At 30.3% G+C, this 25,808-nt stretch overlaps 2 protein-coding genes across 3 annotated transcripts in view; one reads left to right on the plus strand and one right to left on the minus strand.

Annotated features, from left to right (window-relative positions):
• Window positions 1-3,608: 3,608 nt before the first annotated feature.
• Window positions 3,609-8,891, plus strand: LOC129919346 (uncharacterized). Its single transcript, XM_056000204.1, has 2 exons — window positions 3,609-7,338; window positions 8,146-8,891. The coding sequence occupies exons 1-2, from the start codon at window positions 3,609-3,611 to the stop codon at window positions 8,889-8,891; spliced, it is 4,476 nt and encodes a 1,491-aa protein (XP_055856179.1).
• A 6,505-nt stretch (window positions 8,892-15,396) lies between these two features.
• Window positions 15,397-25,808, minus strand: part of LOC129918014 (uncharacterized) — a 41,116-nt gene continuing 30,704 nt past the window's right edge. For both annotated transcript variants that reach the window (XM_055998304.1, XM_055998305.1), the window contains exons 2-7: window positions 19,900-20,460; window positions 19,634-19,842; window positions 19,061-19,562; window positions 16,426-16,997; window positions 16,218-16,364; window positions 15,397-16,157 (exon numbers count right to left, since the gene is read on the minus strand). In XM_055998304.1, coding sequence (XP_055854279.1) covers window positions 16,039-16,157; window positions 16,218-16,364; window positions 16,426-16,997; window positions 19,061-19,562; window positions 19,634-19,842; window positions 19,900-20,318 — 1,968 coding nt within the window. In that variant the 5' untranslated portion in view covers window positions 20,319-20,460 and the 3' untranslated portion in view covers window positions 15,397-16,038. The remainder of the gene's footprint in view (window positions 16,158-16,217; window positions 16,365-16,425; window positions 16,998-19,060; window positions 19,563-19,633; window positions 19,843-19,899; window positions 20,461-25,808) is intronic.

A 25,808-nucleotide genomic window follows, 5' to 3' on the forward strand; every position in this document is an offset into this window, starting at 1 on the left:
TTATTAAAAATCAAAATAATCCATTACAAAAAATATATATACCTACGAAATAATGGTATTTTTTGATGGAGGGGCAAATTTTAGGATATGCACTAAAGAAGATTCTTGTTCATCTTAGGAATAAGTGCTAATAGGCTAATTTTTTCATTTTAATCTTTGTTTGGATATTCTTTAACTACCCTCAAAAATCTAAAAAAATCTCATGTCCGCAAGTCCTAATTTTCTTGGTTTGAAAATAAGGTGCAGATTTTAAAAAATTAATAAGAAAAGTTTAAATTTGTATGTGTATACCAACATAAGCGACATGATTTAAAGGTATTTTTTAACACTTATTCCAACAAAACTCACAAACAAGTCAACCTGACCATCCCTGAAAAGTAATGCACCTTATTCATGTTGATCTGACACAAATATCTGAAGTGTAGTTTTTCAATTTTTTCAAATCTGCACCTTATCTTCAAACCAAGAAAATTAGGACTTGCGGACATGAGATTTTTTTAGATTTTTGAGGGTAGTTAAAGAATATCCAAACAAAGATTAAAATGAAAAAATTAGCCTATTAGCACTTATTCCTAAGATGAACAAGAATCTTCTTTAGTGCATATCCTAAAATTTGCCCCTCCATCAAAAAATACCATTATTTCGTAGGTATATATATTTTGTAATGGATTGTTTTGATTTTTAATAATGATGGATTCTAAAATCTTCATGCAAAATTTGGTTCATCTACCATAACTTTTAAGGGTTTTTCGGCAGTAAGTTTGCAACTGTTATAATAATATGAGTTGACAGATGAAAAACAGGTATAACTTTTTCTAGAGACGTCAGATTGTCTTGATTTTAGATTTTTTGGAATCAGCATTAAAAAATACCTTGAAATCATGTATCATATGTGTATATAATACCATAGCTTATTTTTGCTAATTTTGAAAATCTCCATTTCGCGATTTGACCTTGAAATCGCGACAAGCGGACATGAGATTTTTCTAGACTTTTGAGATATGTTATAGAATGGCAAAAGGAAGATATTGAGCAAAAAAAATTTCTACTAACATTCATTCCGAGATTTACCCCTTTTTTCTCCTTATTTTACTGTATTAAATACAGTTCCTGACATTTCTCTCTAAATAAACAAAAAAAATAATAAAATATGAATCATAATAAAAATTTATCCAACTATATTTGAATTATATTTTTCTCAACTTATCTCATTTTCTTATATATTTTTGAAAAAAAAAAAATTGTAAATTTTGAAACAATACAAATTTGTGTAAATTACCAAAAAAAAAATTATATATTCTCTAATTTTGATCCTTAAAATAATACAAAACTATTTAGATTTAAGTGTTAGATAAACAAAAAAAAAAAACAATATTAAATCAAGTATAATAACTCTGCGAGTTTAATATAAAAACAAATTAATAAATAATATAATGTAATATTTCATTTAAATATTACTAAATATATGAAAAATAAACGATTTTTGTAATACTACAAAAAAAAAAAAATGTTTTGTGTTTATTTTCATAAAAGATAGATAAAAATATTTTAACTTGAGCACTGACCCCTTTAACAGAAGAGGAATTCCTCGTAAGCCCAAAAAATTATAATACCAGGGATTAAGAAGAATACAAAATAAAAAAATAAATTTTTGGAAGCATTCGAGAAAATTCGAGAAATTGTACATATTTTGACGATGTTTCGCAAAACGGCCGCACGTTATTGCTGTTATTTTAAAAGTTGCTTGAAATATTTAAACTTCTTAAAATTTCATAAGAGAACTTTTTTAAAGAAATTTTAAAATAATAAAAAAATTAAACAATACTTTTTTTAAGGGATTTTTTCTAATGAATCAAACTAATTAAAAACTAAGCAAAAAGTGTTCAAATAATTTTAACACAAAATAAACCAACTTCTTTAGGTGTTTAGGTGAGATTCGCCCACGAAATATTAGATGGCGCTCAGTTCAACTTCCTTTTGAACAATTTAATACCCCATATAATATCCCAAATAATTTCCCATTTTACCCCCACAAACCTATTTCCTTTCTACTAAAATACAACTCGTTCACTTTTGTAAAACTCATCTCAGAGGTAAGACCTACTCAATAAAGAATCTTATTATTCAACCCAACACTTACTCATTTTATTCACTTGATTTTTTCTTCCTGAACCACCCCAACATTTGGTCCAAACGAGCCGGATAATTTCTATCCTTGAAATTATATGAAATAATCAAGCTGAACTCGACTTAACTCAACCCATAAGACAACCTATCCCAAAAAGCTGAATAAAAATCTTTAAGATCTTAAAGATAAAGTTGGATTTCATCTCAACATTCAAAATTCCCACCGTATCATTCATTACCAATTCGCTATCATTCAACAAATCATCTCAATTTCCCGCATACACACATATATCGTATTGGATGTTATATACAAAATCATCATACACAAATGACTCAACCCTAACCTACCACAAGAATTGCTAAAAAATTTCCCTCACAAGCTTTCATCATCACATCACACAAAAAGAGAAAATTCATCATAAAAAACAACACACATCATCTATATCAACGAGAACAAAACTCTCTCATCAATTTTGGCAAAAAATACTTCCCAACGGAGAAAAACTGTACCCAATTCGCCTTTTATCATCCACTGATCATCATTATTATCATCATATGCAAAACCACCGCTAATCCAGAGCAAAACTTCTTATCAGGTGCGTACAGTTTGTGTAGATCAGTGCATTGCAAAATATATTTGGTAAAAATTCATTAGTTTGTCTTGTTTCTCGCGATCGGTAATACATTCCCTGCAAAGGTAGAAAAACGAAAAAAAAAAAAAAAAACCGCGTTTAAAGTGTTTTTTCATTCTCATTGTTAGTATCATTTTCAATAATATTTCAGACAAAGTTGTCAGTAAAATAGTTAAATCTTGCTATAAAATCATTTCAAAAGAGAAGTTTAACATTTTCTGCCCCATACTTTACTGTGCAAAATCCTGTCGTCTTGAACCACAAAACACGTGAATTTTCAGTTCTCTATCTCTTATAAGTTTATTAAAAAGCGTTATAATTTACAAAAAATAGAAAAATAACGATAAAAAAGTTGTTAAATAGGTGAAAGCTATCAAAAATCATACCCACGTGATTTCCCGCGCAAATTACCACCTAGATGGTATTTTACATATATAATAAAAGTGTTAAAAACTTCTATACAAAGTTTAAAGAATCATTAATTTAAACCTCTAGCAATTTGATAGAATTTCTTCAAGTTAAATTTAATATCCATAGCTATAAATCCCGGATAAAATTAAAAAAAAAAAAAAAAAAAAAGTATAAATCATACCTACCTACAATTCTACATACACATATACCTACATATTTTATGCTTAGAGTTTATAAAACCAAGATTTCAATTGACAGTGAGTATTCTTTGACATTATTATTTGATCTTTAAAATACTTTGCATCCCAATCAACGCTTCATAATAATCTCAATTTAGCGATCATTATTTCAATAGCATATCCACCCTTCAATTTCCATAAGCATTTTTGTATTTCAAACCCCATTTAAACTCATACATTTTACAATTCATCTTCCAATATGATTGCTCTCGATGATTTTATTTTGGCTTCAGATCAATTGGTCGAATTTTGTTCCGATTTTAAAGGTAAAGCTTCTACTGATTTTACAGTCAGTTCCTTAGAAGCTTATAAATTTGAATTGAATAATCTTTGGAATGAAGTTAAGAAAAGTTATTCATTTTGCATTCGTTCTTCTGAGTGCACAGACGATGAAAATCAATTAAAATCAGTGAAAGCTAAATATAAACAAGCTTCGGATACATTCGTTAATTGTTTAAGTGATATTATTGAGCTCACAAAGAAATTATTGACAATTTTTGAAAGTAAATTAAAAGATAATACAACCGATTCTCAAAGTGCAAGGCAATCTCAGGATTCAAGTAATAATTCAAGTAGTGAAGTGTCATGTCTTAAAGTCCCTCCGTGTGACACCGAGATTTTTTATGGTACATACCAAACATGGCCCTCGTTCAGGGACATGTTTACTGCAGTGTACGCAAACCACCCTAAATTATGTGCTGTGCAAAAACTATATCATCTTCGATCTAAGACGCGAGGTGAAGCAAGCAACATCGTTTGCAAATTCCCACTCACCGCTGGAAGTTTTGATCTCGCTTGGGAAGCCCTTAAGGATCGTTTCGAAAACAGGCGTATTCTAGTGAATACTCAACTTAAAACGTTATTTAACATGCCATACATTGCCCAAGAATCAAGTGTAGGAATTAAAAACATTCAAAGAGATATTAATGATTGTCTATCCGCTCTTAAAGTTAATAAAATAGATACATCCAATTGGGATTCTATTCTCGTTTATCTTTGCTCGAGTCGTTTACCTGACGTAACACTTTCATTGTGGGAACAGTCCATCGAAAACCCGCGGAAGATCCCTACATGGTCCGAGTTGGACACTTTTTTAACCAACCGTTTTCAAGTTTTAGAAACAGTTTCTGATATTCGCCTAAAACCCAAACCAAAAGCAACTTTTACTAAAACTCATTCAACTCAACCCTCTCACGAAAGAATTCAACAATCGTATCATAGTAAACAAATCAATTACACATGTAAGCTTTGCGATCAAAATCATCCCCTACGGTTTTGTAATAAGTTTTTGCAAATGACAACAGATGATAGAATTAAAACCGTCAAATCCCATAATTATTGCTCGAATTGCCTTGCAACTTCTCATGTAGAAAAAGATTGTAAGAGTACCTACACATGCATACAATGTAAAGAACGTCACCACTCTCTACTTCACCCTTTATCTGTAAATCAATCACACTTTACAAACTATAGTTCAGATCCCAATTCAGCTCATAGTTCCTCGTTTATACAGTCTACTCAACCACCAGCTCAAGACTCATCATATTTACATTCATATTATAGCAGCAACCGAAACCGCGTTATATTAGCTACCGCTTTAGTTATTGTTGAACACCATGGTATATCATTTACTCTTCGTGCACTTCTTGACCCGGGGTCTGAAGTGACCTTTATTTCTGAGGAAGCACAAACTCGACTTAAGCTACCTGCCCAGTCTATCGAAGCTCATATTTCTGGAATAAATGCTGTTATTACTGCCAACGCTTCAAAACTTTGTTCTCTTATTCTTAGATCTAATCAAACTCCAGATTTAACCCTCAGTGTAAACGCCATTGTCTTAAAACGACTCACGGGAGATTTGCCATCTTGTTGTATAGAACAATTTGAGATTTCACAACCCATTGATTTTCCTTTAGCAGATCCTGATTTCAAATCAAGCTCAAAGGTTGATCTAGTACTTGGTGCCGATATATATCCTTCGATAATTCGAAATGGTTTAAAACATAACATCTTCGGATCCTTGGTAGCTCAAGATACCATCTTTGGATGGGTCTTATCCGGACCTCTCTCTCAACGGCCCATGCAATGCTTTTCGACGTCCCTAACATATTTCAGTGAAATTTCTCTTAATCAAGAGATTTCAAAATTTATAGAAATTGAAGAAATTTTAGACAATATAATATCTTCTCCTGAAGATGAAATCTGTGAAAGGTTGTTTGCTGAAACGACAACTCGCAATGCTGATGGTCGCTACATTTGTAAGCTTCCTTTCAAAGATGAAGTTCCAGCTCTCGGGGAATCGAGAGAACAAACCTTGAAACAGTATCTTCGTACTGAAAATGCATTAGCTAAAAACCCAAGTTTCCACACTGAATATAACAATGTTCTCGAAGAATATTTAACCCTAAATCACATGAAAAAAGTTGCTCCGCTCGAAATTCAAAAGTCTACCGACATAAATTCTTATTATTTACCTCATCACGCTGTGATAAAACCCGAGAGTACTACTACCAAAACCCGAATCGTATTTAATGCATCCAGTCCAACTTCAAATGGTAAAAGTTTAAACGACATTCTTTTTACTGGTCCTAGCTTACAGTCAGATCTCATTTCATTAATTCTCAATTGGCGTTTCTATAGATACGTTTTTAATGCTGACATCACAAAAATGTACCGCCAGATTTTTGTTCATCCTGAACACACCCCATTCCAAAGAATTTTGTTTCGAAACTCAAGAAATGAACCCGTTAGCGATTTTGAACTGCAAACCGTCACATTTGGTATCAATTGTGCACCGTACCTAGCAATCCGAACCCTAAAACAGCTAGCTGATGATATTCAAACTCAATTTCCATTAGCATCAAACATAATTCGAAATGAATTTTATGTAGACGATGCCCTCTCTGGTGCCCATGATATTGGAACAGCTAAGCTTTGCCAACAAGAGTTAGTGGCAGCCTTAAACTCAGCTGGTTTCACCCTTAGAAAATGGACTTCTAATTGTTCCGAACTTTTAGATTCATTTCCCTCTGCAGATCTCTTAAGTCTAGAGTTTCTAAAACTAGAAGAAAAGTCCAGCGCAAAAATGTTAGGAATCCAGTGGAACGCTGCTAATGATGCATTTGAATTTTCCCTTATTTCGCACTTCGAAGAAATCGAATTTTCCCCAATCACTAAAAGAAAAGTTTTTTCGGCAATTGCAAAATTGTTTGACCCAGCCGGTTGGCTAGCCCCGACTATCATAACGGCGAAGATTTTAATGCAACGGATATGGCAAGATGGCACGTCTTGGGACTCACCCCTAGAGCCCCTAACGTGTCAAGCTTGGAAGAATTTCGTAGCAACCCTTCCCGAAATCCGAAATGTTCGAATTCCTAGATGGATTGAATATAATCCTTCAGTTTCAATTCAGCTACATGGATTTAGTGATTCTTCTGAGCGCGCATATTGCGCTGCATTATACATTCGAGTTAACCATAGAGATAACAAATTTACTTGTCACCTTCTTTGTGCTAAAACTAAGGTCGCCCCAGTTAAGCAGATATCACTCCCAAGATTGGAGCTTTGTGGATCCCTACTTCTCTCAAAACTCATTAAGAAAATTATCCCTCAACTCAATTACACTATTGAAAAAACGTTTTTATGGACTGACAGCTCTATTGTTCTGGCTTGGCTTAAGAAGCCCCCACATATGTGGAAAACTTTTGTCGGAAACAGAGTTTCTCAAATAAATCAAAATGTTGGACTTATCGACTGGCAACATGTTCGGTCTGCAGATAACCCAGCAGATCTTGCAACCAGAGGCTTGACCCCGTTAGAACTCCTTGACAAGCAACTATGGTGGCGTGGACCTTACTGGTTATCGGAATCAAAAAACTCGTGGCCTAGTTCGATTCCCAATTCTCCAATGGAACAAGATCTTGAAGCGCGTCCTATTCAGACTTTTTTGACTATACTTTTTCCCGATATTCAATCCGTTCTAAGAAGATTTTCTTCATGGACAAGAATGTTACGCGTCATGTGTTATGTTTTTAGATTTACCCGAAATTCTAGACCCCGAAGACCGAAACCCTTTCAGGATATGAATTTTTCTCTCACCCAACAAGAACTCGCTTATACCAAAACTCTTTTAATTCGTTTAACACAAAACCTTTACTTCCCAAATGAATACTCAGCTTTATGTAAAAATCAACCCATTTCTAAGAAAAGTAGTCTTTTGACTTTAAACCCCTATTTAGACTCAGAAAAGATAATGCGAGTAGACGGAAGACTCGCTTCCTCTACACTCTCATATAGCGAAAAGTACCCCATTATATTACCCTATTACTCTACTTATACAAAACTATATGTGGAATTTGTTCATAAAGTCACTTTACACGGAGGAAACCAACTCGTTATTCGACTAATTCGATCCGAAATATGGATTCCAAAACTCAAAAACCTAATCAAATATTGCATAAGTAAGTGTACCATTTGCACAATTTATAAACAAAAAATTACCACTCAAATAATGGCTGCACTGCCTAGGGAAAGAACAGAACTTTCACTTCCCTTTGCTAATACTGGCATCGATTTTGCTGGCCCTTTCTCTATCAAAAGCTTTTCTGCACGTAACTGTCGCATCACAAAGGGTTACGTGTGTCTGTTTGTTTGTTTTGCTACTAAAGCAATACACCTAGAACCCACAAGTGATCTCTCTACCTCTGCCTTTTTAGCTGCCTTTTCTCGTTTTGTAGCTCGCCGTGGTCTTCCAAAAACCATATTTTCCGACAACGGAACTAGTTTCGTAGGCGCTAGCAAGGTTTTAGCGAACGATTTCAGACTCTTCATAGACTCATTTGCTCGAGTTGTGTCTGGTATATATCAACCTCAAGGAGTTAATTGGAAATTTATACCTCCTGGTGCCCCACACATGGGCGGCTTGTGGGAAGCGGGCGTTAAAAGTTTTAAAGCCCACTTCCGCAAAGTTGCTGGTCAAAATAAATTCACTTTTGAAGAGTTTACTACTCTTCTGGCAAGAATCGAATCCTGTTTGAATTCTCGTCCCCTCATACCCTTAACTGATAACATCATAGATATTCTACCCTTGACTCCTGGTCATTTCCTACGAGGAGCACCCCTTTTGGCTCCACCGGAACCGGATATGACATCCACTTCCTTGAGCCTAAGCAATAGATGGAAAAAAGTTAAGATTCTTCATCATAACTTCTGTTTGAGATGGAAAGAAGAGTATCTCAAAGAGCTCCAAAAAAGATATAAATGGAAATATTCAAAACGCGATATAGCCCTTAACGATCTCGTCGTCATCCGAGAAGAAAATGTTTCATGTAACGAATGGCTTTTAGGACGCATAGTAAAACTTTATACAGGTTCTGACGGAAGAGTTAGGGTAGCAGATGTTAAGACTCAAAAAGGTATATTGAAACGTCCTATCGTTAAACTTTGTATCCTACTACGCGATGAAGAAGAAAACACACTTTGAATTATCTTTAATTTAATTTTTTATATCTATTATGTGTAAAAATTTATTTACCAATGCACTTATCTTCAGAAATTGTATGTATTTGAAATAACTTAGTTTGAAATTGAATTTATACACTTAACTTAAATCATATTATTTCAAATAAAACCAAATTGTATTTCCCTTTCCCATACTAACATTTCCCACCAAGAGTGAGTAGAACCCCTCTTTTCAAAGGTTCTCCAACCCCTAATAGGGTGTATTTTAAATATGTATTATCTCGCACATGTAGTTGTTTTGCAGCAATCCTGCAAGGCGGCCGGCAATGTTTAGGTGAGATTCGCCCACGAAATATTAGATGGCGCTCAGTTCAACTTCCTTTTGAACAATTTAATACCCCATATAATATCCCAAATAATTTCCCATTTTACCCCCACAAACCTATTTCCTTTCTACTAAAATACAACTCGTTCACTTTTGTAAAACTCATCTCAGAGGTAAGACCTACTCAATAAAGAATCTTATTATTCAACCCAACACTTACTCATTTTATTCACTTGATTTTTTCTTCCTGAACCACCCCAACATTTATGATTCCATATTTAGAACTGGATCAAATTAAAATATGAGAAGTAGTGGAGTAACTAAAGCTCAAAAATTGGCAATATTATGGAACCCGGCCGAACAGCCTAGATTTTGATGATCTTTTTTTTCAAACGTCGGTAATTAAAAATACTTTAAAGTCTATAGTTTAAAAATTGCCGGGTTTGCCGTTTTGATTTTTTAAATTTAATTGAAGATTTTTGTGAACAAAAACAAATTTTTTTCAAAAATTTTTCTTAAATTTCATAAATTAATTGATGCCAAAAGATTGTCTAGAAAATTCAAGGAAAAAAAATATATGGGAGTGAGGGACAATCTTCCATAGTTCAAGCGATAGATGCAATTTTCTTATTAATTGACTTCAAACGCAAAAAAAAATATTTGAACACAACGGCAACACCTACAATATTCAAATATACATTTTTTAAAAGCTAGAAGCCTAGTCATATTTGTAAAATTAAAATTAAGTTAATTGAATTAAGGGCTTTTGAAAGAATGGTATCTGAACTCAGATTTTTGAAAAAAAAAATTATTGAAAAAATTTTAAGATTTCGTTTTTTAAACTTCTTCGTAATATAAAATGCATTTATTTTCAAATTTGTTTGGCCTCCAAAAAATTCTAAAATGAAATGTCAATATGTATTACGGTTTATGAAAAAAATTAAAAAGTATTTCATTTTCGAAGAACTTTTTTTAATAAATGTTTTGAAAAAAATGTAACTTATTTTTTTTTAAAGTTCAACATCTAAAAACAAAATTATTTTTTATTCATTTAATAACCCTTACTGTTGAAAGTTAAATAGCAAAAATTTAATGTTCCTATTTAAAACAGTCTTTGAGAAAATTAATTATTTCAATGCAAAAATTCAGTTTTAATAAAAAAAAAAACAATTGAAATTGAAGTAATTTTTCATTTTTTTTTTTCAAAAGTGTGATATATTTTACCTTTTTTGCTTCGAAATTCAACTGATAATATTTATGGCTAAAATTTTTTTTTAAATAAATTCATATTTTATTAGAAAAAGTTTGGAAAAAAGTCATTTAAAATTTTTCTAATAACATTTTTTTTTTTTTAATTCTGAGTTTGAGGACCATTTTTTCAAAAAGTCTTGATTAAATTTAGTGGATTTAAATTTAAGAGATAAGAATGAGCTTCTGGCTTTTTAAAAATGTATTTTAAAATATCGTAGGTGTTGCCGTTGTTTTCAAAATATTTTTTTTGTGTTTGAGGTCAGAATGTTAGAAAATTGCATTTATCGCTTAAACGATGGAAGATTGTCCCTTACTGCCTTTTATATATTTTCCTTAAATTACCTAGAGAATCTTTTGCTATCATTTGTTTTTTGAAATTTAAGCAAAAAAAATGGTTTTGTTAAAAAAAAAATTAATTTTAATTTAAAAAAACAATACGGCAACACCGGCAATTTTTAATCTATAGACTTTAAAGTATTTTTAATTACCTACGTTTGAAAAAAAAAATCGTCAAAATCAGAGCTGTTCGGCTGGGTTCCTTAATAATGTGCTTTAGTTACTCTACTAAAGCACCAAAAATAAAATAAAAAACAATTATCTATATCGGTTCACTAAGTCGAAACTTCTCGGGTAGTAAACAAAAAACTATTTAAAAAAACGATAGCGAACATTTTTGAATGCCAAATGCAGAAAGTTTTGAAATTGACAATTATTTTTTATTTGGGGGCAAAAGCCATCAGAAAAGAAACAAATTATCTCACATTGTATCAAAAAAACAACCTTTCTTTTTCACTGCTTTACCTATATAGCCCAGTAATTTTAGACATTTTTTAACCCAATCTGCGGAAAAATTCCTACTGGGCTCGATTTTGGTATAGACCTTCGTTACGGCGTTGTTATGAAGATGTGAAAAATCGACATTGATATCGTGTCCGCGTTAAGAGTTATAGGGGTCAAAAGGTCACAAAAACTGGTTTTTCACGATTTTCAGCAAAACGGTAAGTCTTATCAAAAAATTTTCAATGCAAGAATTGTAGACCAGATTATTATATATAAAAAGTGTCATGACACTTTTTTTCCTAAGACCCACCGTTTCTTAGGTATAACGATTCAAAAAGTTGAAGTTTAGTTGTAATCGTCATAATCCTATTCCTGAAAAAAAAACTCCTAACTGAAAAGTTCCTGAAATTTCATTATTTTTTTAGCTTGAATTTCGTTCCTCAACTGTTAAGAATATGGGGAAACCAAAAAAAAAATGGAAATTTTCGCCATTTTTCCGATTGGGGCCCTTCTCCCGAAACCATTTCCCTGGGAATTTTTGTTTAGAATATGTCTAAAAATACACAGGGTGTGCAATAGAGAATGGACAACCCTAAAACGGCTTATAGCTACACTTATGATTGTTCTAAAAACAGATAGAAAAAAGTTCTATCGCAACCAGTTCATAAAATATGGACTTTTTTTCGTTCAGTGTATTTTAAATTTTATCATCTTATGTTTTCGTTCACTACAACCACGAATGAATGAATTTTATTTATTTCTTTTTTTTATAATTTTCTACAATAATTGGATGAGTACATAAACACTTTAAAAATTTCATAGCTATTGCACATTTTCGTAAAAAAAATTTTGAAATCTGTTTTTTGATGCAAAATGTAAAAAAAGTATTTTATGAAAAATTTTAAACACCTGTGGTATAAAATAAATCTATAGAAACCTAGGTGGCCAACTTTCTTAAAAATAATTCTCCTTATACCAGAATATTTTTAAGAAAGTTGGCCACCTAGGTTTCTATAGATTTATTTTATACCACAGGTGTTTAAAATTTTTCATAAAATACTTTTTTTACATTTTGCATCAAAAAACAGATTTCAAAATTTTTTTTACGAAAATGTGCAATAGCTATGAAATTTTTAAAGTGTTTATGTACTCATCCAATTATTGTAGAAAATTATAAAAAAAAGAAATAAATAAAATTCATTCATTCGTGGTTGTAGTGAACGAAAACATAAGATGATAAAATTTAAAATACACTGAACGAAAAAAAGTCCATATTTTATGAACTGGTTGCGATAGAACTTTTTTCTATCTGTTTTTAGAACAATCATAAGTGTAGCTATAAGCCGTTTTAGGGTTGTCCATTCTCTATTGCACACCCTGTGTATTTTTAGACATATTCTAAACAAAAATTCCCAGGGAAATGGTTTCGGGAGAAGGGCCCCAATCGGAAAAATGGCGAAAATTTCCATTTTTTTTTTGGTTTCCCCATATTCTTAACAGTTGAGGAACGAAATTCAAGCTAAAAAAATAATGAAATTTCAGGAACTTTTCAGTTAGGAGTTTTTTTTTCAGGAATAGGATTATGACGATTACAACTAAACTTCAACTTTTTGAATCGTTATACCTAAGAAACGGTGGGTCTTAGGAAAAAAAGTGTCATGACACTTTTTATATATAATAATCTGGTCTACAATTCTTGCATTGAAAATTTTTTGATAAGACTTACCGTTTTGCTGAAAATCGTGAAAAACCAGTTTTTGTGACCTTTTGACCCCTATAACTCTTAACGCGGACACGATATCAATGTCGATTTTTCACATCTTCATAACAACGCCGTAACGAAGGTCTATACCAAAATCGAGCCCAGTAGGAATTTTTCCGCAGATAAAACCTAAAATTACTGGACTATATAGACTTGGAAAGAATAGACCGTTGGGTATTTATAATATCTACTTATTTAAAATCTCTTTTTAAATAGAATCAAATTTTATTTTCAAAACTTGAAAAGTTCATTTTGATTTTTTTGTAAGAAATACTTATTACTGTTATATAAGCGTTTTATTCTACGACAACAATGCTTTTTACAAGTAAATAGAAATAAAAAAAAAACACATTTTAGACTTTTGACAAATTTGTAAAAATAGGTTTTTTTTTAATAAAAGCTATTAAAAAAAACCTGTTGATCGTAAAAACATCTTTTCAGTAAAATTTAGCGTTTAAAAGGGGTTTATCCGAAAGACTTAATTTTCAACGATGTTTTTTTTTAAACATTTAATGTCGTGATATCTTTTTATGATATTTTTTGTAGATTGTATTAAAATCTATTTTTTTTTATAATTTCGGTATTAAAGAGCTAAACTTTTAACTTTTTTTTTGTTTTTAGCTAAATCTTAAAAACTTTTTATCTCACAAGCAAAAAAAATGTTTATTTATTCGTTGAAAATTCGATAAGTCAAAAACTTTGAATTCATATATTTTTAGTTACATTGACGGTTTTTTTTAAGTAACTATATCTTCTAAACAATTTTTCGGAGTAAGAAAAGCGTCAAGAAATCTTGTCTAGCAAATTGTATGATCTACAAGTTTTGAACACAATACTTTTGGATAGAACGATACATCACTTTTCGCTTATTGATTTTCGGGTACATGTTCGTTATTAAGATAATTGCATTTTAAAATCTGCTGTTTTAATTTTTCAACAGCAAATGTATAACACCGACAAATTGTCTGTTCTCAAATGCTTCTGTTCTGTAACAAGTTTGCCTCTTATTGCAGAAGGTTCTTACTAAACTAATTGGCCATTAGTCAGTGGTACTAAACTGCACTATTCTATTGTCTATTGTGCAAGCGCAGCATTTCTTATTTGTTTACAAGGTTTAAAATTAAAAAAAAAAGTTACGCATACACCACAGTGACCCACTTTTATAATTTTTGGGCATTGGGATGAATATTTAAAAATTTACATTCTGTCCATAAGCTAATAGAAACTAACTTTAGGTCAAAAAAATATTATATCAAGGTTGGTTGTTGGTATTAAAACATACTCGAAGTGTTTATTTTTTTTTTTTTTGTTTTTTTTATTTATGGTTTTTGCGAAACAGAATTTTTAGTTGTATAAAAAATTCTAAATTCGACGTGCTAGTTTCATGAGCCTGTGCATCTTTAAAATTTAGAAAGTTTGTATAAATATGTATAAATTGAGAATTTGAAAAATAAATTTAGAAAAAACAGATGATTTTTTATTAATTTTACACATAACAGGAGGCCTGTAACCATGAACCTACCAACTATACCACAGGTCCTTTAGAGCAGATATTAAACAAAAAAAATACTGTTGCGTATGCACACAATTCATGTCTATTTTAACACTTTAGAAGTTTTCATATGTAAAGCTTTTCATTTCTGACGAATACAAAAAACCTTCAGAAAATATAAAATGGTATTAGAATACAGATAAAGCTATCGCAAGTATACCTGAAAACAACTTTTTGGGCATTTAACTTCAAATATATTGAAATTTTGATAAAAACCAATAAGAAATTTAAGATCAACTAAGGTCCATTTTCTTCACTCGGAGTTGAACAAAACTTGAGAATTTTTATATTAAAAATTCTCAAGTTATGTTCAACTCCGAGTGAAGAAAATGGACCTAAAAGCAGTTAGCGAAAAAAACTTGAAAATATTTTAGAAGTTATTCCTATTTTTTTAAGCCTAATTTCAAATATTGTATGAACAGAACGTTTTTCTTAAATATTTTCAACTTTTTTAATTGAAAAATACCTTAAGGTTGTTCTAAAAAAATATATGTACATATTAAAATTATTTCCAATACGGAAAGTACACTAAAGTAATGCAAAGAAACACAAACAAATTTTATTCATCTGAGCTTTTATTTCCAATGCAATTAAGATTGTCATTTAATTGTATTAATTTAGGACAAAACTCAAATTATTATTATATCATTGACATTTTCATAGTCATAATATTATATACATTTTTTTTTTTTTTGTTATATAATAGTAAAGGAATCAATGAATAAAATATTCAAAAAGAATGTTATTATTACATATTATTATTTTTTTTATTTTTATATTATAAACTTAAAACTAATAATATCTGAACAAATTATATTTATTATCTTCTATTATTATCTCAATATCAAACCATTTCCTTCTTTCTTTTTTTAATATTTGACACAAAATTGTACATTTTGTTTCATTACATATTTATTTATTATTATTTTTTTTTTCTTTTTCTTTTTTTCTTTAAGAAAACCAGATCACATTCCAATTTATAATTCACAGCTTTTCGAAAAATTAAGAAAAACCTACATACATTATTATTTATAATGCATTTTTTTTAATATAAAACTTAAAAAATAATTAAATGTGTAACAAAAATTTAATAAAAAAAAAAAAAACAAAGCAATAACATTTAAATTCGTATTATATTTTGTTGCATAAAAAATATTGTATAAATCCCTCCTAAATCCGTTTTGCTTAAATTTATTTAAGCTTTGTCATTCATGGTCTTACAAAATTTGTATTTTTTTTTTTGTTAATTTTTACGGATTCATATACAAAATTTTTAGAGGTTACTATCTATCTAATCTAAGTTATACTAAACTGAAAAAATGTGAAAAACTACGGAAGAATGATTTGTTATTATTTTTTATTATTTTTGGTTTCGTTTTGTTTTTTTCTTTATAAATTTTTTAAAATATTTACAAAATATTATTAATTATAAACTTTATTTATATATACAAAAAAAAAAAAAAATAATAATAAAACTAATGGCTAGCTGAACGAGAATGCTAACAAACTTTGTTGATCATTTTTACAAGTTCCTTGTACAAAATACATTCTCGACTTCTTGGCTTACAAATTTGACGATGATCTAAGTGCAGACCGCAAACTTCACCAATTCCGGGATCTGTTTAATTTAAACATAAATGTATTTAAATTAACAAGTTATCATGTTAAAACGACTTACCTGCTGAATCAACACCAATAATTCTCAAGTAAAGCACCGACATAAGTGTTAAGGCTGTTTCCACAAAACTGAAAACCTCAATTTTCAAATGACCCATTTGATATAGCCCCACAAATCTTCTATGAAGATCCAAAAGGTATTTATTATCTGCAAAACAAAGAGGAAATTAAGTCTGAAGAAGTCAAATTTTCAAAACCCTTCAACTCACTTTTCTCAATGTCAATCAATTCCACAGATCGTCTCAAAAGTGGTGCATTTATTGATGCCAAATGTGATCCACGATGTGGTACCGAATAGAAAAACACCCCTCTCGCGGATCTCCACAATGGCGCTGCAGTTGGACGTCCACTTTCCCAAGCATCGGCAAGAATTTGTTTTACAAAAATGCCACCTTTTGAATGACCTACCCATATAATTGGATGACCATAGCCAACTTTATTCTTTATCAGCAATTCAGTCATTTCTCGTGATCTTTCAACCAAGCCTGATCTTGCTTCTTTCGTTTTCCACACAGGTCTCCAGAGATATTGATCGGTTGTGTAATTGATAGCTAGAACTCGTACTCCAGGACAATCCAACGGTAACCAATCTCGAGGCCAACATTTGGAATAGTTGGGATCATTAACTGAAGGTTTTTTCGTGTCTGTTTTTGTTGTGGATTCATATTCGGGTTCTACGAATTTACTATCGTTGTTTAGGCGAAGTCGGAATGAGGGGAAACTGTATTCGACCCCATCACAAAATAGGACTTCTTCAGGTGTACCGCATTCGTAGGTGAAACTGAAATTAAAATTACAATTTTTGGTCATATCCAATGACTCCAGATATTATGAAATTTCTTCCAACAAAGTTAGCGAAACTGAGTGAAATGTCATAAATGGGATAATTTGTTGGTAATTTGTAGCTAACTTTGTTGATATATTATTGATAGTTGATATTTTAATTTTTTTTGATTTTAAGCTTTTTTCGCTAAGTTTGTACAATGTTAGCCTTACATTTCTGAAAATTCACTTCAGAATAATTTAAGTTAGGTAAACAATTTTAAGTAAGTAAGTAAGGTAATTAGTTACGATGATTATGATTTGGTTGTTCTTGGTTTTTTGTTATATAAATTGAACTTAGCGAAACACCTTAATGAATGGAATATAAAAGAAAAAGGTCAACAACGTCTTAATTGGCGATATTTGTAGCCATACAAAAGTAAAAAACTGTTTAAGGCATTTCAAATTGCATTAAAGAATCAGCGACAAAATAAAACAATGTCGTAAAATCGACAGCAGGAAAAGGACCCATTACTTCATATGTCTAGAACCTAATTTTATAGGGTGATTTTTAGATTTATATAAACTTAGCGAAAAAACTCTAAAATTTTTAGTAGATTATATAATTTCACTTCATTAAAAAAAAAAATGTTTCGCTTCAACAAAGAAAAAAAACAAAATTAAAGTCACCCTACCTGAAATGCTGTTAATTATCAACAACTTATAAGCCTTACTTTATTTATGGCTTGAGGAAGTGAATTTCGCTAAATTCATGTGAACTGAATAAATCATCCTAAAAAATAAATCAAACCACCTAGAATGGTCAAATTGCTTAAACTTATTAGCTTCAATCAACCATCATTACTTTAATAGGTTTTAAGAAAAATTTATGGGGCATTTTTTTACTAAATTTCTTTAAACTCAGCGAATTCTTAAAATATAAAAAAGTGTCCACTTTGATTTACCAGAATCCACTTTTAGCAATTTTGTTGGCTAACTTCAAATGAACACAGCGAAAGACTAAGAAAAAAATAAAAACAAAAGACGATGAAATACAAATTTTTTGAAACTTGTTAGCTGTATTTGGTTAACATTATTCAAAAATCATTAAACATTTTGGGTCATTTTTCGCTCACTCTATATGAGTCCAGTGAACCTCATTAAGGGGCATTGTTTTAAAAATATCTATGAACTTGAAGAATTGCAAAAAAAAATTATATGCACCACTTTGATTGACCGGGCCTTGGTCGGTGTGGTTTATGTAGATTTTTTCGCTAACTTCACCTAAAGTCAGCGAAAAAACAAGAAAAATGATATAATAGACAACGAAATAAAAATTTCCAAAAATATTTGGTAGCATTCAGTTCATACCTTCAAAAGTTGATAAATATTTATGGGGCATTTTTCGCTAACTTTTTATGAACCAAGCGAAACACAGTTAGACAAAAAAATTAAATGTTAGAATAAAAGTCAAAACTAAATGACTTAAATTATTACCACCAAAATACTGGCCTATTTTTTTGTAAAATTAGCTAACTTTAAATAAACTCAGCGAAACACTAAAAAAAAAAAACGAAAAAAGATTACATCAAAATGACTGCAATTAAGTAGCAACAGTCTATTACTTTAACTTAAAAAGAAATTTATTTATGGTTTGTTCGCAAACTTTATATGAACTCAGCGAAACAGAAACAATAATAACAGATACAACCAAGAGAATTAAATTGCACTTACTACCTAACGAAGAACAAACAATGCGATTGTATCGCATATTTGTGTGAAATTTTTCACCCACCTTATATAAACTTAGCGAAACTTTAAAAAAAGGTGAGTAACAGTAAAATTATCAAAATCAAAATGAGTAAATAATAAACCTTACGTTAAAAGGCCTGAAAGGAAATTTATGGAAACTGTTCGCTAATTTCTTATTAACTTAGCGAAAAACATTAAATATACTTTAAAAGCCCAAGAAAGTCAAATTTGTCTCAGCAATTCTTCTATTTTATTGAATTTTGTTATGATTTCCAGAGGTCATACTCAAGAATTTAAAAATTGATGTAGAATATTTCAGCGAAAACTTACCCATTATTTTCTTGTTCATTGCAACTATCATCAATTTCAATCTCATGATGATAGCTAGACGCAAAATGTTCTTCATCCGAATAACGTCTTCTCTTCTCCTTGTGCGTTGGTACCATAATATTCGATCGGGAATGTCTTGGCCTCTTCGGAGGCCTAACTTCAGGCTTTGGTGGTCGTTCAAAATGTTCAGGTTTTCGATCATTATTCCATAAACCCTGTTTCCATGTATTTGCCAGTGAACCATGCAAACCATGAATTAGAACAATATCAGCTCGAATCGGTGTACCAGGAGGAGGTTCAGTTAGAATTTTAATCGTACAACATTTTTTCGCTTTTGTTTCTTCATGATGATCAGTGGTCGTACTGCTGGTATTCGTATACTTTGGTTCACGCATCAATGGTGTCGATGGAGGTGTCGGACTATCAGGAATGCTTTCAATCATACTACCATCGCAGCGTTTGAGTTTCATCATTTTCAACAATGGATCAATTCGGTGGGAGACTGAAAGTCAAGATAAAAATACTAATAACCTGGCGAGGTTAAATTTGAGCTTTTCTACAACTAAATTATACCTTGAACAGAAGATAAGCTCATGGATATTGTATTTGCTGCATAGGCTAGTGCATTGGTAAGGCCTTGACGGCTTGTGGCTAGATTTCTAAGTGCATGTAAAAAGCGTACATCACGAATACCTTTCAAACTTCGTGCAACACCATTTGCCAAGGGTAACACTAGTCGAAGTATAATACCAAATGCAACACGCATACGATTTTGTTGAGAACTAAAAAAAGAAGAGATGTAATCTTGGGTTTAAGTTTTTTTCAGGTTATAAAATTACCTCTCCATTAATTGACCCTCAACTTCTGAAACATTTACCAGCTCATTTATTGTCTCTTCTTCTTCATCACGATCCAGTACTAGATCGTTCAGGTACATTGCTGCTGCACTTGCAGCATCATTGGAATCACTGGGATCTCGAACATTTTCAATGATCCAGTCAGTTGTTGGGGCATCATCGTCACTCATCATTCCATTTTCTTCCAATTCTTCTTCGTCTTCATCATCTCCATCGTCTGTATCACAGGAGATATTATTGAGTTTCATTTGAATATCATCGTCGACTTGGTTGATGCCTCGCTCTTCTACTCTATTACTTTCATCATCATGGTCAGTGAATGATGAAAGATTGTTGGTGTACTTTGGATCCAATGTGTCAGAATTTGACTGTGTGATTATTGTTTTATCGTTTGATATCATTTTTTTATTTTTTGTTTATTTTTTTTTTGTTTATAAAAAAAGTTGTTATTTGTTTAGATTTTTTTTTAAATTTAGTCTTCTGTTCTGAAATGTGGGTGCTGATTTATTTATCACATTTTACGATGTATTTTAGCGTTGAAATCTGCAAATCAAATAATTAAAAAAAAAATGAAAAAAAAAATAAATAATCAAGTTGAGTAGCTAGTATTTTTTTATTTTTAAAATTGCCTAGACTATTTGTTATCTTATCATAAAAATGGAATTCTACTACAAAGACAATTATACCCGATGAACAATTTTAATGATAAAACAATGACAACATTTTTAGATAATTTTCTTTCTTTTTTTAAACAAAATTTCATAATGAGGTGTTTGAACTCAAAAAATATGCCCAGTAGCAGATTGTCTATGTGATATAATAATTTTGACAGGGTTCAGTTAGCCAATAATGCGGTCTTTTTGTGGTGATTCAAGTTCAAGGACTTAAATTAACAAAATAAAGGGAACTGTTGTAAACTAAAAACGCCTTAGGTTACCGAATGTGGCAAATTGCCCATAATAACACAGAATTATTTTTTGATTGCATGTAAATGTATGTGCACGCGATTTTATAGATTTTATGTGGCAATCATTTTTGTTGGTATTTTATTTAAATTTATTATACATTTTTGAATTCGTTATGAATTATATGTTTTCTGGGAAATATCGAGAAATGTAAATCTAACTGCATTGGTTAAGATTATTTTTGTTGTTACTTTATTAAGTATTTTTTTTTAAAGGTTTTTCGCTAAGTTCATACAAAGATAGCGAAAAACCTTGTTAATGGCTTTAGGCCACATGTAAGTTTTTGGTTAATAAACTACTTTAATATTGGGTAGGTTCCTTTTTTTTCGGTTTTCAATTATTTAATATGAACTTAGCGAAACCGAAAAATAAAAAAGGAATAAAAACAAAAAGAATGGCAACAAAATCAAATTTGCCGTAATTATAACACTGGTCAACAAGTGTTATATATCTCTTTTACTGTCCGAGATATTTAAAATTTAAGGAGTGGTCTTTGACCCAGAAACAGCTCTTACTAACCAAATTAAACTTTATTTGTCACAAGAACCAAAATATACTTTTTTAGAGGTTTTTGGGTTGCTGAACTCGAATGCACAATCAGAAAAATTCTATTAGCCTTCGTTTTAAAAATATTACCGTTATAGTTATAAAATTCTTTTTATAACGGTTATATTTCAAGAACTGAGGCTAATAGAATTTTTCTGATTGCGGATTCAAGTTTAGCGACCCAAAAACCTCTGGTTCTTGTGGCAAAAATTTTATGACCCCCTGGTCAAAACTTTAGATTAAATTTAGTTTCTCTTTGGCTTACTAACTGGAACTTAAGATATCTCGAGCTATTAAAAAGAGATATCGGCAAAATTTAAATAGTTTTTTAAAGAAGAATATCTGTTCTTATAATCACCTATACAAATTAGTTTATAATAATTTACCCCACATAAAAACACAAGCTCGACAACAGCCAAATTGAGGTTTTTTAGCTTTTTATAACGGTAATATCTCAAAAACGGAGGCCAATCCAATTTTTCTGACTTCAGATTCGAGTTCAGCACATCAAAAACATATAAAAAAGTATACTTTAGAAAAGTATATCATGGTTCTTGTGGCAAAAAAAAGTTCAATTTTGTTGACCAGTGTAATTAGCAAAAGCTAAAAAACATCACTTAGATTTCCCTGAGGCCGATTCAAGGAGAGTATTTCGTTGATTTAGTATGAACTTAGCCAACAAAAAAAAAAACCATAACAAAGAAAAAATTAAAAACAACAAAATGGCGAAAAAAAAATTCATATAAATTAAAAAGTTTGGGTGACTTTGTTTTAATGAAACCTAGTTTAAACTCATGTTCCCAATTCACGGTGGTCTTGAAAAAGCGGCAGGTTTGATAAAAATGGACCCCAAAAGTAATGATGCAGATTTTTTCGAAACGACCTCAGGATTGTAAATTTCAAAATCGTACCTGATCTCTTTTTTGAGTTACAGGCATTATACATTATACGAAATTTTTTCATCGATTAACGTAAAATTTATTTAACCACGGTGATATTTTTCGTTAGTCAATGTATTTTTTGATTAATTTATGAAAGAACTTTCGTTAGCTAACGAATTTGTTCGTAAATTTTATGAATATTTTAATTAAATTTCAAAAAAATATTCGTTAGCTAACGAAACTTTTCGTTGTATTAATTATTTTTTTAGTAGATTATAGTATATATTTATTGGACTTGTTAAATTATTAATTTAATACAGTCCAAACAAAAAATTGGCGTTTCGACCCGGTGGAGCTCACTTGGACTCATCAGTTGTCAAAACGCAAATATTTTTTGTATTCAGCTCAACTTACATAGATTTTTAAACAAAAACCTAATGTGAACTATATCCAACAAGATTAAATTTTTAATCAATTAAACAGAAATGCACACAGGTCTAGGTCTTTTTTTTTTGTAAGGCAACGATTTTTTTTCGTTAACTGATGTACTTTTTCACAAGCCAATGTAATTTTTTATTAGTATGTATATGAAGATTTTTCATAAGCTTATGAAGATTTTCGTTAGTTAATGTTGAATTTCATAAGTTAAGTTCGTTACTTAATTAAAACTTTGATAAAGTAAGGAAAAAATTCTTATTTTTATTCTTTAAAACGAGTATGAAATTTTTCGTTAATTGATGAATCTTTTCATTGAATTGGATTTTTAGGCACTAAAAAGGGAGAAAAAGTGTATGAAACGTTTTCATTAATTTTTTTCATAATTTCATATTACGAAAAATTACATATTTTCGTTGAGCCAACGAAGTTTCGTTGGGCCAACGAAAATGTAGTGTATGAAACGATTTTCGTAATTTTACGAAATTTATTATTTTCAGTGTAGTACTAACAACAAGCAACTTGCCACATGCAATTTGCCACATGAAAGTTGCCAAATGCAACTTGCCACATGAAACATGCAACTTGCCAGTTGTTGTGTTTTTTTTTTGCCGTACTTCAGCGTACTGCATTTTTAAATACTAAAGTACTGCCAATTCTTAAGGTAAAACGACAGCCCTGCTGCCAAGGGCGATCGCGTCATAATCCCTTTGATATTCTTGTTAAAAAGTAAATTTTCATATCCACCCTCCCATAAGAAGTATAACTTCAAAAGTACAAAATTTTTCGTAAATCTTAAAACATATGCAGTGATTGGACACAAATAACAGATTGTAGTGTTTTAAGTCAGCACCGAAATAATAGAGTACATGGAACGAATACTTCAAAAAGAGAAGATGGTAGCTGCGTTTATTGGCTTGGTTATCTCATTTAAATCAATTAGTCTATCTTTATTTCTCCAGGTGTAAGATATTCTGTAATTTTAAAATTGATTTGATATTTGTGCAGTTGATAATAATTTTAATTTATTCTGACAATTTTCATACACAAAAACATAGAACTTTATTCAATTCAAAGTTTGTTTACGATAACATCACAGAATCAAAGAAAGCAAGACCACATGAAAAACTGCAGTTAGCAAATAACCTTGTCCTCTAGGGACCTCAAAGTGGAAGAAGATTTCCAATGGCGAGTTCATAAAATATTAAGTTCGGTTCTGAATTGGTTTTAATATTGTTTAAAAACAAAAACCTTCTATAATATTGAAAGACACTTTATATTAAACACCCTCGGGAAACATTTCGTGCCAAACATTACGAGTACTTGAGGTTTGACTTAAAAAAAAAATATAAAATAACTACTACTTGTTCGATGTACCTACAAGTACCTACTGTATACATCCTTTCGTGTAATCGCTGGAGGCCAAATTTACTTTGATTTGACATTTTCAAAAATGTTAGGTAAAGGCATTAGGTACCACCATTTGATATAACTCAAACTTAAATATATCAAATATTCAAGGTCTTTGAGTAGCTACTTGTTAATATTGATCTCATTTTTATTCAATTTATTTTGTATTTTGATTGAGTTATGTACCTACTTAAAATGCAAGATGACGAATAAATAAGCTTTTACCATGATATATTTGAATAGAAGTTATTGGTGCGTGACTGAAATGATTTCAATAATCATCAGTAATCACACATTGGTTAATTATATGTACATGGTACATGCAACACCCCAAATAACAAAAATATATTATTGGACTTGGCTAAGCATAGACATTGTGAATGAAATTGAAATCCTTAATTGTCTGCTCAAAGTAAGAAGCAACTTTGAAAGATACCTTTTTTTTAAATTATTGTTTCACCTATAAAAATGTACTCTTATAGAAATATTAGGAAGAGTTGAGAAAATTAATATATTTTTTCAGGTTTATATTTTTGAGGAAGTTTACTTCGCAGAAATGCAAAAGTCAGTTACCTAGTGAAGACAAAAACTCATTTCCTACATTCTTTCTATTTATAGTGGAGTAACTAAAGCTCAAAAATTGGAAATATTAGGGAACCCGGCCGAACAGCTTAGATTTTGATGATCTTTTTTTTCAAACGTCGGTAATTAAAAATACTTTAAAGTCTATAGATTAAAAATTGCCGGTGTTGCCGTTTTGATTTTTTAAATTTAATTGAAGATTTTTGTGAACAAAAACAAATTTTTTTCAAAAATTTTTCTTAAATGTCATAAATTAATTGATGCCAAAAGATTGTCTAGAAAATTCAAGGAAAAAAAATATATGGGAGTGAGGGACAATCTTCCATAGTTCAAGCGATAGATTCAATTTTCTTATTAATTGACTTCAAACGCAAAAAATATATTTGAACACAACGGCAACACCTACAATATTCAAATATACATTTTTTAAAAGCTAGAAGCCTAGTCATATTTGTAAAATTAAAATTAAGTTAATTGAATTAAGGGCTTTTGAAAGAATGGTATCTGAACTCAGATTTTTGAAAAAAAAAATTATTGAAAAAATTTTAAGATGTCGTTTTTTAAACTTCTTCGAAATATAAAATGCATTTATTTTCAAATTTGTTTGGCCGCATTTATTATGATTTCAAATTATAAAAGGAAATGTCAATATGTATTACGGTTTATGAAAAAAATTAAAAAGTATTTCATTTTCGAAGAACTTTTTTTAATAAAAGTTTTGAAAAAAAATGTTATTTATTTTTTTTTTTAAAGTTCAACATCTGAACATAAAATTATTTTTTATTCATTTAATAACCCTTACTGTTGAAAGTTAAATAGCAAAAATTTAAAGTTCCTATTTACCACAGTCTTTGAGAAAATTAATTATTTCAATGCAAAAATTCAGTTTTAATAAAAAAAAAACCATTGAAATTGAAGTAATTTTTCATTTTTTTTTTTTCAAAAGTGTGATATATTTTACCTTTTTTGCTTCGAAATTCAACTGATAATATTTATGGCCAAAAATTTTTTTTAAATAAATTCATATTTTATTAGAAAAAGTTTGGAAAAAAGTCATGTTAAATTTTTCTAA

The sequence above is a fragment of the Episyrphus balteatus genome, chromosome 4 (genome assembly GCF_945859705.1).
Source record: "Episyrphus balteatus chromosome 4, idEpiBalt1.1, whole genome shotgun sequence".
Classification (NCBI taxonomy): domain Eukaryota; kingdom Metazoa; phylum Arthropoda; class Insecta; order Diptera; family Syrphidae; genus Episyrphus; species Episyrphus balteatus.